At 42.4% G+C, this 15576-nt stretch overlaps 1 protein-coding gene across 1 annotated transcript in view; it reads left to right on the top strand.

Annotated features, from left to right (window-relative positions):
- The first annotated feature begins 2493 nt into the window (after positions 1–2493).
- The window catches only part of LACTB2 (lactamase beta 2), a 32072-nt gene continuing 18989 nt past the window's right edge, over positions 2494–15576 (top strand). Inside the window, exons 1-3 of the mRNA XM_061123468.1 lie at positions 2494–2674; positions 8507–8670; positions 14145–14271. Coding sequence (XP_060979451.1) covers positions 2553–2674; positions 8507–8670; positions 14145–14271 — 413 coding nt within the window. The 5' untranslated portion in view covers positions 2494–2552. The remainder of the gene's footprint in view (positions 2675–8506; positions 8671–14144; positions 14272–15576) is intronic.

Genomic DNA, 15576 nt, shown 5'->3' with positions numbered 1-15576 from the left:
CATTACAGTTCTTATTTCCAAGCCTTTGCTCAAGGTTATTTACTGTCCAGAAAGCCCTTCTTCCTCCAGCTACCTGATAAAAGTTATATCAATCCTTTAAGAATCAGCTTACATCCACTACTGTTAAGTTTTCTCAGATCATCCTTATTTCTCTCCTTCCTTCTTGCAATCTCATCACTTTCACTATACTTCTATAGGATTCACCTGAATACGCTCTAAAATATCATGTACATCTCCTTTTTAGTTATAAGCCTCTATAAAGCTATCCTATTTATTTTTACGCACATTTCCACACATCAACAACAATACATGTTAGAGGTAGTTGATCAATTATTGTAAATATAACTGAACAGAACGTAAAAATCATTGGTCATCTTTCTTGGGAACTTAAAACTTCAAGTTACATTGATATTCACAAAGACTCAGTTTTGAATCTGCAGCCTCTTTCTTCCTAGCTCAAGCCATACATCTAACTATTTGTGGATTTCTTTATGGGGATATCTCACAATGACCTCAACTTAAACGCCTCTAAACCAAGTTCATCACCTACACTCTGTTCTGCTCTTCTGCTAGTGTCTAACGTCTCCTTCCATGACTCGACTCAAGTCACTTAACTTTTACATTATTTGTTGGGCCCATTTCTTTATCTACCAAATGAAGACCCTGGCAAGGAACTAAATGAAATTGAGATGGAAGGTACAAGGAAAATTCTAATTAATGAGGGAAAGAAAAAAAAGGAATAAGTAAGTGGAGACCACGAAAATAGTTCCACTCTCTTCTCAAAGGTTTGCTGACTTTCCAGTAGAGAGGTTTTAAAATGGGAAGCCAGCTTCTTGCTGGAAGAACTGATAGCAGACAAATAAATATTGTCGAGTTGAAAATACTTGATACAGGGAATTTGATGATTACTCCAAGCAGTGTTTAAAGGACCTGTCGCTTGCCTTCCCATTGCAAAGGGGATAATTCACATGGTTGTTTCAATGAAGGTTTTTGAAACATTTTGCTATTAAAAGTACATCTTGAAGACACAGGGAAAGAATTTGCCACACATAATCCAGGTGTGTTTTCAAGAGATCTGAAATATTAAACTCCCGATTTGTAATATAAATACTGCATACAAAGCAACAGTCCTTTCTCCAGAAATACCTGCCAAAAAGGATGTTAAAAATGCATGCCCTACAACCTAGACGGGTGGGACGGGGTAGGAGGGGCATTCGAGAGGGAGGGGGCACGTATGTACCTATGAGGCATTCATGTTAATGTATGGCAGAAACCAACATAATATTATAAAACAACTATCCTCCAATTAAAAATAATTATCTTTAAAAATGCCTAAATTTTAGAACCACTAGCCACCTAATGTGTCAATTTATCATTTCTTTTGAAAAAGGCATGGGCTAGGATATCACATGTGTTCCACATCTTTTAGGGTGGTTACATACCCGTAAGGGAATGAAACTGATCATGGGATCTGTGCATTTCCTTTTAGGAAAACAGTAACTGGAATTTTTTTATTTTTATTTTTTTAATATGGGGAGGGTTAGTTAACACTGGGGTAGTTAACTGCTCAGCAGATTAGAAAAGGACTCCTTACAAAGAAAAAGAAGTCCTCTATGTCTTGGACACAACCTCCCACCACAAGCACAACCCCAACAAATGCGCTCGCGGCCCCCCTAGTCTTGGGGTGGGTGGGGTACCGCAAGTGGCATAAAAGGAAGCGGGGCTCCTCGAACCCGCTGCAGGAGTGGCGTCGTGTGTCGGTACAAGGTCGGGGCAAGTCTCCAAACCTCCGTTTTGCGCCTGTTAAAATGGTCATAAAAATATTGCCTTCCTCTTCCCATTGTGAAGATTAAATGAGATAGTAGTGTTTGTAAAACGCACTCGGCACAGCAGTTAAGTGCTAAATAAACCTCCCTTACTGCTATTTATATATTTATATATAAACGATAAACCAGTTCCTCCTCACACACTCACCCCAACCCTCGCCTGAAAACCCGGCTAGCTACCCTTCCCGGGATTCCGTGCTCTGTAACTAACCCGAAACCTGCCTGCCCCTTGCTCCATCACAAGACTTCCCTGGTTAAAATGTGTCTTGCAGTCGAACAAACTCGCCTGCCTGAAATCAAACTCCTGCGAAACCACCACACTCTGTGACACGCGGCAGCACGCAAGGGCCGGAGTCCAGTCTCGCCTCAGGCCGCCCCGCGCCTCGCGCCAGCGAACAACCTCGCGCTGCAGCTCACGAAACTCGGCCAGAGTCACGTGCCGCTGGCCCCGCCTCACCTCACATCAGCGACTCCCCCACCCGCTGGGCTCGCGCGTCAACACGAGATCTCCGGCCCCGCCCACGGTACCAGGGCTGATTTCCCCGACCCGCCCACTTCGCTCGTGCTGCACCACGTGACCTCTGTCCCCGCCCCCGGCACCGCTACGGATCCACGCCCCACTCCACTCGCGCGGCGTCAGGTGACCGCCGGCGCCGCCCCCGGCCTTGTTGCTGGTTCCAGGATTGGGCGGTCCTGCCTTCTCTGCGGCGGCGAGCGGTAGAGGAGATGGCTGCCACCTTGCAGCGCATAGAACGGCTGTCCAGTCGGGTGATTCGCGTCCTGGGCTGTAACCCGGGTCCCATGACCCTGCAGGGCACCAACACCTACCTGGTGGGGACCGGCCCCAGGTAAACGTTTCTCCACGCTCGCCATCATACACACCGGCCCGCGGGACGCACGGAGCTGGGGCTGCGGGGACTGCTCGCGGCGGGCGGAGAGGCTGTGCGCCCGCAGCCTGCACCGTAGGGTCCTGCCCCAGCCCACCCCGATTCGGACACCCCCGCCCCTAAATAACTTCCTCCCGGGGTAGTCAACTGTCTTAACTTAGAAATGGCTAAGGAAAAATGGACACGTTTCCTGTTTTCGAAACCCAATTTACTTTGATTTTGAAAGTCAGAGTGTTTAAGCTGTTGAGACTCTAGGATCGCCTGGAGTTAAGAATCCGGGAACGCGTTTACTTTCCTCACCTGAGTTTCACTGGTTTTTGGCTCTGAGCTTGACTTCCGTTCACAAAAGCGAGTGGTTGTATTGAGGCCTTTTTCTTAACTCGATAGCAGAGAGCGGGATTTCCTTGCTTCAAATTGCTCGAGTATGGGAAAACGCTAGCTAGCTTGGGGAAAGAAGAGCTAACTAACTTTGTTTCTTGTTACTGTTGTGTGGCCTTATTTTAAATATTTTTAACTTTTAAATTATTCTGCGAATGGAATAACCTGTCTGTATTTCCAAGATTTTTATCTTGTTCAACGCATTCTGTTTTAGTGTTATCATGCAGAAACAGGGACATGTCATTTGCTTGCAATGCAGAAGACCTGGGTTCGATCCCTGGGTCGGGACGATCCCCTGGAGAAGGAAATGGCAACCCACTCCAGTACTCTTGCCTGGAAAATCCCATGGACGGAGGAGCCTGGTAAGCTGCACTCCATGGGGTCACAAAGAGTCGGACAAGACTGAGTCACCACACACACACACACACACACACACACACACACAAGTGCATTGAGCAATCTTTGTGTAGTCCTTACTCTAGATAAATTGAAAATAAGATACAGTTTACCTTGAGCCCAGAATTTAATTATTCAGTCTGAACGTGTTCATCAGTTAAATTTAGTCACTCAGTCCTGGCCGACTCTTTGTGACCCGTGGACTGCAGCACGCCAGGCTTCCCTGTCCACCACCAACTCTGGAAGCGTGCTCAAACTCATGTCCATCGTGCCAGTGATCCCATCCAACCATCTCATCCTCTGTCATCCCCTTCTCCTCCCGCCTTCAATCTTTCCCAACATCAGGGTCTTTTCCAATGAGTCGGTTCTTTGAATCAGGTAGCCAAAGTATTGGAGTTTCAGCATCAGTCCTTCCAATGAGTATTCAAGGTTGGTTTCCTTTAGGATTGACTGGTTTGATCGCCTTGCTGTCTCAGGGACTCTCAAGAGCGTTCTCCAACACCACAGTTGAAATAAATTCTTTGGTGCCTAGCTTTCTTTGTGGTCCAACTCTCACATCCTTACATGACTACTGGAAGAACCATAGCTTTGACTAGACTGACCTTTGTTGGCAAAGTAATGTTTCTGGTTTTTAACGTGCTGTCTCCTTTGGTCATAGCATTTCCTCCAAGGAGCAAGTATCTTTTAACTTCATGGCTGCAGCCAGCGTCTGCAGTGATGTTGGAGCCCAAAATAATAAAGTCTCTCACTGTTTTCATTGTTTCCCCATCTATTTGCCATGAACTAGACGTGTTACAATTAGTAAAATATAGTTGATTACTAAACAGTTTAATAAGTATAGTTTATTAGGTTTTCATTTGAAGTATCCACTGTATTTGCCTTTTTCTGGTAAATCACAATTTTAGAAGCAGCAACTTGGAGAATATGGAAGTATTGACCATCTAGCAGAAAGTGAAAAGTTGAGTCTGAGACAAATGACGCAGAGTCAGAGCTTTAAGCTGCCTCCAGGGTCTTGGCGAACAGAAAATTAAGCAGGAAAAAAAAATACCTCATATGTAGCATAGAGTCAGGGTTGGCTTAGACTCACTCACCCCAGGAAGTCCATAGGTATGCTCTTCGCTTTTCAGTGTATCATCTTAAATGAGTTCTAAAGTCAGTATATAAGATGAAAATTGCCTATAGTCAAAATTATCCTGGGAAATCTCTCAGGAGAACACAACATAGGAGATCAGTGTACTATCTCTCAATAAGTTCAACACAGCCTGTTTTTCCTCCAGCGATGAAACAGATGGCTGGCTCTGTTTAAAAATGAGATGAAGAAGTTGGCAGGGGTTGGGGACAATGTTGTATAAAAAATCTATACTGTATCTTTAAACACTAGAATCACACTCAGCATGGCAAAGTGCTGGTGCTAAAAGACGTGAAGAACCTGAAGCTGATTGAGGGAAGAACAGATTCACCGTCTTTGATGTCGAACTGCTTAGACTATGAATGGCCAGTGGAATCACTCACAGATGCGAGCGAGAGAGATGATGTTGAGCCCATGCAGCTGAGCCGTGATAAGTTAATGTGCAGGTGTTGCTGCTTTGCTATATAAAGTAAATATTAGGTGGCTAGAAATGAATAGTAATTGGGTCCAGGTGATTCTGATACGTGATATCCATCTATTCCACTGAGATCACTGGTGGCTCCTATATCACTAAACCCAGTGGCATTTTACCATTCCCATCTTATTTGAACTTCAGTATCTTCTGAAGCTGTGGCCCACTCCCTGATTGACTGACACGGCCTTCTGGCTTGCTCTCACCTCTCTAGCTACTCTACTCTAGCAATCTCCTTTATAGAATCATCCTCTTTACCAGATATTTTAAGCTTTTGAGTTCCTCAGGAGACAGTCCTACTCTTTCTTCTGTTCTCATTGTTGTATTCTCTACCCAGGGGATTTTGACTACTTCCTGGGCTTCACTTGTATTCATTAATAACTCCTGAATTTATAGCTCCAGTGTAGACAAATCCAGGTTTCATCTTCAGACAAGGGTAGCCAACTGCTTTTTTATATCTCTAATTGGATACCTCAAAGCCACTCGAAACTTCCTGTCTTCTTCCAGTAGTCTGAGTCTTAGTAAACAGAACCATCCCCATATATAATCAAGGTAAGTACTTAAGTACCCTCCTTGACCACTTTTCTTTGCTTCCTGCACACAGATATCCAAGCCATTATAAAGATCTCAACATTTCCACTGCTGTTAACCTATCCAGGCCAGTACAACTCTTGCTTTGGCTTTTAAAATAGTCTCTCACTGGCCTCTCTGCATCTACTTTGGGTCCCTGTTCAATCCATTCTTGCCCATGTAGCCAAAGTAGTAGTGTATGGTTTTTATTTTTGTGTTTTGGTAACTTACCCTGCAGCAGGCTAGTCTATCGTATTCACTGGCTGATTGCAGGGTTCCAGTGGAATGAGAGGAAGTATGTAAAGACCTAGAGGCGAGGGCTTATAAATGGCAAGACATCACTTTCATGTCAGTCCATTGGCCATAGGAAAACCCAGTGTACATCCCTACTCAAAGGATAAGGAAACAGGCGCTAGTCCTTGGTGGGAGGAACTTCAGAGTGACGTTTCAAGAGACATTGTTATATGTAGGTGAAAAGTGAAACTTCCTTTTTTCCTTGCAGTATGCTTAATAAAATGAGATCCTGTTTGTAAAGTGTTAATACAACTTAGTCTTGATTCATTTGTGCTTTAATACAACACTTCTGGTATTTTTTTTTAATTTTTGGAGACATAGTATTTCTTACTGTTTTAAATGGGATTTGATTAAAAGAGAAAAAAGAAAACTTTCATTCATTCGTAGTAGAAAAGTGCCTAAGTGCCTGCAGTGTTTCAGGTAGTATATTAAGGGAGTCCTATGAACTTGGCAAAAAAAAACACCCGTAACAATAGTTGGCTTAGAGACTTGTAGATACCATAAATCATCAGATAGCTCCCAAAATGAATATATAATATTTGATGCGACCAGTGAAGAGTAAGTCTGCTGCTGCTGCTGCTGCTGCTGCTAAGTTGCTTCAGTCATGTCCAACTCTGTGCGACCCCATAGACGGCAGCCCACCAGGCTCCCCCATCCCTGAGATTCCCCAGGGAGGAACACTGGAGTGGGTTGCCATTTCCTTCTCCAATGCATAAAAGTGAAAAGTGAAAGTGACGTCGCTCAGTCATGTCAGACTCCTTGCAACCCCATGGACTGCAGCCTACCAGGCTCCTCCGTCCATGGGATTTTCCAGGCAAGAGTACTGGAGTGGGTTGCCATTGCCTTCTCCAAAGAGTAAGTCTGCTGCTGCTGCTAAGTCACTTCAGTCGTGTCCGACTCTGTGTGATCCCATAGACGGTAGCCCACCAGGCTCCCCCATCCCTGAGATTCTCCAGGGAGGAACACTGGAGTGGGTTGCCATTTCCTTCTCCACTGTGTGAAAGTGAAAAGTGAAAGTGACGTCACTCAGTGTCCGACTCCTTGCGACCCCATGAACCGCAGCCTACCAGACTCCTCTGTCCATGGGATTTTCCAGGCAAGAGTACTGGAATGGGTTGCCATTGCCTTCTCCAAAGAGTAAGTCTAGGATAGTATAATTAAAGGTTTTAATCCAGTCATCACTGTCAAGGGAAGTTTCCAGTGTGGCAATTCAGTCAACATGAGAAGTCACAGAAGAGATGTCATTAACATATAAACAGGTTGTTTTTCCAGGGCAAGATGGGTTTTTGCCTTGCAAGACAAGCATAGCACATTTTTTATGTTAAAAAAAAGTAAAAAACAGAAAAGCATAGCACATAGTAGATGGTTTGTAAACAGTTATTGAGGAATTAATGCACAAATGAATAACTGAGACTTTTCATCAAGACGAATCCTCTCTCCCCCAGTCTCAACTTGGGATGGATTCCTGTGAAACAGCATGAGAAGTTGGTGAATTGGTTCTGGAGGAGGAAAATGTCACTATTATTTCTTCAAAAGAACTTGAGAGAGAAAGACTGTTGCCCCCATGAAACAGTGGTGTTCCGTCGCTCAGTCGTGTCTGACTGTTTGCGACCTTGTGGACTACAGCACGCCAGGCTTCCCTCTCCTTCACCACCTTCCCAGAGTTTGCTCACACTCATGTCCCTTGAGTTGATGATGCCATCCAACCATATCATCTGTGGCCCCCTTCTGCCCTCAATCTTTCCCAGCTTCAGGGTCTTTTCTAGTGAGTCCGCTCTTTGCATCAGGTGCCAAAGTACTGGAGCTTCAGCATCAGTCCTTCCAGTGAATATTCAGGTTGATAAAACAGGGAGGAAGAGCAAACAGCAGGAGGAGGATTCAGAGCCACGAGCAGAAAAAGTAGGTTGTCTGAGTGAAGGAGGGAAACAGCTCAAACGTACCCCTACCCCCACCCCTTGCTCCCCTGCTGCCCTCACTTTCACATACGGAAACCCCAGTACTTGATTTTGTATATAGTGAAGACTAGATTTCCTTAGGGAAACCACTGAATCAGCTTCTTCCCTATTGCTCAACATTTGAGGATGCTGTAAAAAATCTCGAGAGCAGAGTGAATAAAAATGCATATTCTGGCACCAGAATACCTGGGCTTGAATGTTGGTTCTGCCATTTCTTTGCAAAGTAACCTTGGGCCAGTCACTTAATTTCTGGATATAATAATGAAAAGCTTACCTTCAGAGTTTGTTACAAGGCATACAGTTGTAAAAACATGTAAGATCCTTGAAACTATGCCTTATTTTTATTTCTTTTATATGCTGTGTAAGTGTTCAATATCATTGCTATTCCTTGTTGAGACTCAACATTTAGCTTTAAGTTTTTTCAAAGAATCTTCTTAAGGTGAGATGATTATAGTTAAGCTTATGTGCATCTGGTTTTCAAGCACTTTGGAAGCAAGACAATTTGTGCAGTTTCTTACAAGTACTGTAAATTATCTGTGTGAGAAATATATTGATACTATGTGTTCTCATTGTGTGATTATCTTCCATTTAATTTTCAGGAGGATCCTCATCGACACTGGAGAACCATCAATCCCAGAATATATCAGCTGTTTAAAGCAGGCTCTGACAGAATTTAACACAGCCATCCAGGAAATCATAGTGACCCATTGGCACCGTGATCATACTGGAGGCATAGGAGATATTTGTAAAAGCATCAATAATGGTAAACAGAAAATATTCGTTAAGCTCATTGAAGAAAACTGTGTTTTCAGGATCATTTAATTCAGTTAACAGAACTAAGTAAGCTAGTAAACCATTTCCTGAATATCCCATAATTAAATGGTACTTTCAGAAACTACTATAACTTGAAAACTAGCCCGTTTTAACAAAGGAGGAAAGAAAAGTCCTATTTTCCACCTCTGATCTCTTTTTTCCTGGTATTTTTTCCCATTGCCCAGTAACAAAGGTCAGTTTTAGTTTATGTGACACTTACTATTTCAGATTAAATACTAAGCAGCTACTGTTGAATGTTCACTGTGTGCCCGGCACTGTGCCGATCACGTGGCCTGAGTACTGTGAGGTGGGTGTGTTCTTATCCATATGTCTTCCAGAGCATAAGGCAATCACCACGATAAACTGAACTACTGGGAAAGGGGTGTCATATTGGTAATTCTCTGTCCTTGAAACCTCTTAAGTACTGACGCTTCACCATCTTTCTCATTCCCTCATCCCACCATCACACAGTTTCATCCATCCATCCATTCCTTTACCAAACACTGCTATATGCAGGTACTGTTCTTGACACAAGGAACCTAGCAGTGAACGAAACATGGAGCTTTATTCTCACAAGGAAGGTAAATGGTAAATGAATCATAGATCAGTTGGTGACAGGTACTACAAAGAAAAGTAAAGCGATGACATGAAAGCAAGGGGAGAAAGGGTAAAGCAGAGGAGGGCGGTGGCAGAGATATCCAGGGTGGAGGGAGAGGCAGTGAGCCATACAGTATCTGAGAGCAGGGCTTACTGGCTAAGGGCATTGCAGGGCCAGAGATACTGGAACAGGACTGTGCTTGGCCTGTCCAAGGCACTAGAAAGAAGGAAGCTGAGAAAGTTCATTCCCACAAGGGATGCATGTAGCATTCAACTAGTATTATTTGTATTACTATCTTTTTAGGCCTTGAGACTAATTGGGACACCAAGATATTCTCAGGCCCAGCACCAATATCACCAGGCTGCTGGTTGTGAAAACCTGTCTAACCTGACCATTTTACCTTCTCACTTCCTTTCTTCCAATCCAAGGGGACTGTCCACCGCAGGAAATTATTCTTTCTCAGTCTGACCTGTCTTTGCCTTTCTTTCTCTTGTCCATCATTAAATTTTGCAAATTAAAAAACTATACTGAGGACCCTTAATTAGCTCTGGTCAGTTCTTTTAATGTGACAGTCAGGGTGGTGAATTAAAAATACTTATGGCCCCCTTTTCCTCCTTCATGAATCAGCTTTATTGAGCTTGAATTCACGTACATAAAATGTACCCATTTGAAGTGGCAAACACTGATGTGACCACTCTAATCAAGATAATTCTCCCACCACCCCAAAAAGAAATCTGCCAATGGCCCTTTGTGGTGACGTCCCCTCCACCCTCAACAGCCACACATCTGCTTCATTTCACCATAGGTTAGTTTTGTCTGTGTTCTGAAGTTTCCTATAATGGAAGAATACAGAACCACTCTTTGGCTTCTCTCACACCACATCTTGTTTCTGAGATTCACCTGTGTTTCATGCATCAGTAGTTTGTCCCTCTCTTATTGCCAAATAGTAACTCATGGTAGGAATATACCACCATCTGTGTGTATCCATTCACCTATTAATGGCCATCTGACCCACTTTCTTCAAATTAAACATGAAAACAGGTTTGAGTTCCCTACAGAATATTTATTTAATAAATTAACTATTATGTTGATTTAAAAGGAGAAATTTGACACAGCTTTATAGCCACAAACCTTTAGTGCTTATTTGAGACGTGGCTTGTGTTTCTTTCTGAACTCTGTGGAAACTAGACCAGCTACATGCAGACCTTGAGTTGCTCAGCACTAAAATTGTTCAGAAGTAACTTTCAGGGTCCCCTCCCCAAAGTTCCATATATTTCTTCATTCTCTCAATCGTTAATCACTATCATTTTTGTTCCATTTCACTTTTTTTGTTCCATATTTTAATTATTAGTTTAAATTTTTTTATAATTTTGTTTAGCTGTTAGTATGGCAGAATATTTTCAACTACTTTACAGTGCTAGCAACCTATGTTTCTAACAGGACACACCAAAATTATGAATGCCTTTTACAAGATTTTTGTGGTAAGGTAAGTTAATCGCTCAGTCATGTCCGACTCTACGACCCCATGGACTGCAGCCCACCAGGCTCCTCTGTCCATGGGGATTCTCCAGGCAAGAATATTGGAATGGGTTGCCATGCCCTACCCCAGGAGATCTTCCCACCCCAGGGATTGAACCTGGGTCTCTCACATTCTTGGCAGATTCTTTACCATCTCAGCCACCAGGGAAGACTGCCTCTTAAGCAACCTGCTCACAAAATTTAAAATGCAATCAGTATGTGATTTGGGAACTTCTAGTGGCTTACAGGGAGAAGGCAATGGCACCCCACTCCAGTACTCTTGTCTAGAAAATCCCATGGACGGAGGAGCCTGGTATGCTGCAGTCCATGGGGTCGCTAAGAGTCGGACATGACTGAGCAACTTCACTTTCAGTTTTCACTTTCATGCCTTGGAGAAGGAAATGGCAACCCACTCCAGTATTCTTGCCTAGAGAATCCCAGGGATGGGGGAGCCTGGTGGGCTGCCGTCTGTGGGGTCGCACAGAGTCGGACATGACTGAAGCAACTTAGCAGCAGCAGCAGTGGCTTACAGAGAACCAGAATTTTACCAGACATGAGAACTAGATGGCCTCGGGCCGTCTTGAGTGGTTTGGTTTGGTTTGGTTTGGGGTATATCTTATAAAATATATTTTGTTATCTGATAATTATTATTTTGCAGCTGAAGTTGGGCCTTTGCCATGTGTTTAACATCCAAGTCCTAGGAGTCAAACAGTTGCTTCCTGCTTTTCAATTAGAATGTTTTTATTAGAAAGTATTATACATGAGCAATATCACGTTTGTATCAGCTTAAATAATTAGCATCAACAATGTTGTTATAATCCATAAACCTTAACAAATGACTGAGGGTTTCTTCCTGTTTAAATAATTATATGATGGAGACAGAAAGTAGATAAGTTGTTGCCAAGAGCAGGAAAAAGGAAAGAATAAGGAGTAAATACCATTGAGTATGAGGATTTGAAAATGTTCTAAAATTTTATAGTGCTTATGGTGTATAGTTCTTTGAATATACTTTTAAAAAAAACAAACAAACCTAACAACAATAGTGAGTTGCACATTTCAGAAGGGTCGAGTTTATAGTATGTGAATTCCATCTCAATAATAATATGATTGCTTTAAGCATGCCCTTCTTCATCTTGACTGTATAGATTGCTGTTGTGAATAGGATATGTGTTTTCAAATTTGCACATAATTTTATGATACAGACTTATTTTGTCATATGACGTTTGTTTTATAATTTTGAGACAGTTGTGAGGTTTTTGGAAGGGTCGTCTGCCAAAGATCTCATAACTAGATATATAATATCTCCACTGCTTCACTGAAAGGCAAAATTGTGTAGATTACAAAATAAAAACAAAAAACCCTCATTATCTCACTCTAGAATGAGGACAGCCTTATTGTATAATGTCAGTTCCCAGCATAACATAGTATTTTTTGCTTCTGCCTCTTAAGATACAAAGTAATATAGTTTGGAGCTGAGAAGAGAGAAGGTCTAGTTGCTGTTGTTTTATTTTCTTTTTATTATATTCAGGATATTTCTGTCTCCTCCCTACCAGCCAGATTTCTATCCTTTGTCAGTTTTCCTCAGAATGTTTTTTTCTCCTTCCATATTTCCACCACCCTAACCCTGATGCTCACTATCTTTCAGCTGGTTTGTTGCAGTCACCCCGCCCCCAGTCTTTCTGATCTCTCCCCCTGCAGTCTCCCCACCTCCAGCCATCATACTCACTACCTTTAACACTATTTCGTTTTATTACTAACGAGTGTACAGTAGCCACATACAGTGAAGCTTGAATCCTTCTGTTCTGTGAAGGGCACTTTAGGGCCCGCCATGATCTGAGCTCATCTTGGTTACCCCACTTTCCCTCCACATTTCCCAGCCAGTGTTTTGCTTTAGACAAGTAGGCAGCGTCACGTTTGGCACATGCACAGAGTTCATCCTTGTTTCTATGCCTTTACTAACACTGTTCCCCACAAGTCTTTCTCTGAACCTTTTCCCATCCTGCTCACCTGTAAGTCACACATCAAGTTCTATCGTGTCTGTTAACCCCTTCCTAACTGTCACTTCTTTCTCTAAATACTTGTTGCTTTTGTTAGCTGCATTGTTCATTTAGTATATCCATGAAATAGGCCTGAGTATAGTCCTCTAATTATTGCCTGTTTGTGTTTTTATTTCCCCAACTATGACAGTTTTTAAGCACTTTGGGATCATGGTGCTTGTATTCACTATACTTGATATACTGATTATATGATTGCCCACTCAGCTGTTGATTGGTTAAGTAATTGATTGTCTTTGTGTCAGGGAGGGTACTATGGTTTACATTGATTTTAATGTTTTCATATCTCAGCCCTGGGTTTGGGGCTTCCTTTCAGCATTCACAGAAGGAACCTTATGCTCTCATCCTTTTATTATTAAGTTCTGCCATGATGCCATATTTCTTCTACTTATGTTAGGCCCTTAGATTGGAGAAGGAAACGGCAACCCACTCCAGTATTCTTGCCTAGAGAATCCTGTGGACAGAGGAGCCTGGTGGGCTGCCGTCTATAAGGTCGCACAGAGTCAGACACAACTGAAGCGACTTAGCAGCAGCAGCAGCAGGCACTTAGATAGAAGAAAGTTCCTGGGTTCTGTACTGCTGCTCCTTAAACACCCACTTTTTTTTTTATATATCAGAGTATAGTTGATTTAGTGTTGTGCTAGTTTCAGGTGTACAACAGAGTAATTCAGTTATGCAGTGTCCCACACTTTGTAACCCAATGGACTGTAGCCTCCCGCTCCAGGCTCCTCTGTCCATGGGATTCTTCAGGCAAGAATACTGGAGTGGGTTGCCATTTCCTTCTCCAGGGGATCTGATAGATAGATAGATAGGGGATCTTATAGACTGACAGACAGACATAAATATATATATACATATATGTATTCTTTTTCAGATTCTTTTCCCATATAGGTTATTACAGAGCTTTGAGTAGAGTTCCTTGTGCTATACAGTATTCAATACCCATCTTGATCTCAAAGCTGAGACTGTGAAGTGCTATTTCCAAATTTTGTATAAAAATAAGAGTGACTAGAAAAACACAGAGGCTTTTATGTAGACCTGGAAGGGCATGATAGAATAACAATCTCTTTGTTAAGGTGGGAAAAAATAGTTACCATCTCAGAGGTATGCTGCTGTAATTCATCCCAATTTCTGTTGCCTGTTACTGTTAATATACTTTGCAGCCACTCTCAAGTGTTTGTGGCTCTGCTCTTGTAAAAGGCTGAATTAGCACTTAAAATGTGACTTCATATATTTTACATGTTTTGTGACTAGACACTACCTATTGCATTAAAAAACTCCCACGGAATCCTGAGAGAAAAGAAATTATAGGCAATGGAGAGCAACAGTATGTTTATGTGAAAGATGGAGATATAATTAAGACTGAAGGTGCCACGCTAAGGTAAGTCAATGTCCTTGAGCTGGGGAAGGCAAGATGGGGATCTACATCTATGTGTTATAATAGCAGTAGAAGGGAGATTTCGTCACATTGCTTGTCTGAGTGAAGATATTTCAGGAAGGATACAGATGTGCTCTAGGAAGAGAAAACAGGTTGCTTGATAAGCAGAGGAAAAGACTTTTCACTGTATATACCTTTCTAAAATTGTTTATTTGAATTAATTGAGGACCTTTTTTAATAAATCAAATTTAAATTTTTAAAAATGGAGTAGCTTCCTGCTAGAGTGATTTAGGGATCTTCCCATTAGGTAAATTCAGGGCTCTTTCATGCTCTCACTTCCAAAGGCTGACCCATCCCTAAAGTAAACACATTTCAAGCCAGACTCATCTCTCCTGAGACCTGTCTGAGGGATTCAAAAGGGTATTTCAGACTCAGCTTTAAAGCCAAACTAATTCTGGTTTTCTCTCCCCCACAAACTGTACTTGCTTTCCAACTTCAGAAGTTACTTTTCATAGTACTTTATAGATTTTTTTTTCTCCTAAGATAGAAGCTGACTCCTCTTCACTCTTATCGTTCCCCCTTCTCCCCTCCCCACCCTCGCCTGCTACATTTAATCAGGTTAGTTTTTAACCTCAGAAATATTTGGCAGTGCAGCCTCTTTTTCTCCATGTGCACAACCACTACCTCTTACTCAGTCTTCCTGTCTGCAGACTCCCTGCTTTCTAATCTACGCTTCGTACCCTGTGTCACCTGGAACATAGAATAGCGCTCCCTGCACACAAGATAATGTTTGTTCCCCTGTGTGTCACAGTCTGGCCCCGCAGGTTCCTGGTCTTTGCTCTCATCACTGCCCTCATAGGCACAGTTACAAGGACATTCTGTGCATCCGTGCCTTGGCTCCTCCATCCCCTGTATCAGGCATCGCCCCTTCCCTTCAACTTGTCTCCCTGACAGATTCGTATCTGTTCATTCTTCAAACCTAATCCACCCATTACTTAGTTTAAGAACCCTTTCTGGGCAAAATTCATTGCTCCTTCCACTAACTTTCCTATAACCTTTATTGTTTTGTCATAGCACATATTAAATTTTAAGTTTTTTTGTATGGAAGTACCTCAGGTATCAACTCCTTACCTTCACTAATTAATATTAGTTAATTCTAGTTGCTGTGGTCAACCAACCCAGAAATGAGTAATGGCTAAAACATAGAAGAAGTTTACTTCTCAGTCACAGAAAGTTCAAAAGGGGGTAGTGATTAGTGAGGGGCCCTCCTGCAAGTGAGGTTTCAAGCTCCTTCCATCTTGTGATTCC

Source organism: Dama dama, chromosome 21, assembly GCF_033118175.1.
Source record: "Dama dama isolate Ldn47 chromosome 21, ASM3311817v1, whole genome shotgun sequence".
Lineage (NCBI taxonomy): Eukaryota > Metazoa > Chordata > Mammalia > Artiodactyla > Cervidae > Dama > Dama dama.
The sequence above is the reverse complement of the archived record's forward strand: the minus strand, read 5'-3'. Positions and strand labels throughout refer to the sequence as shown.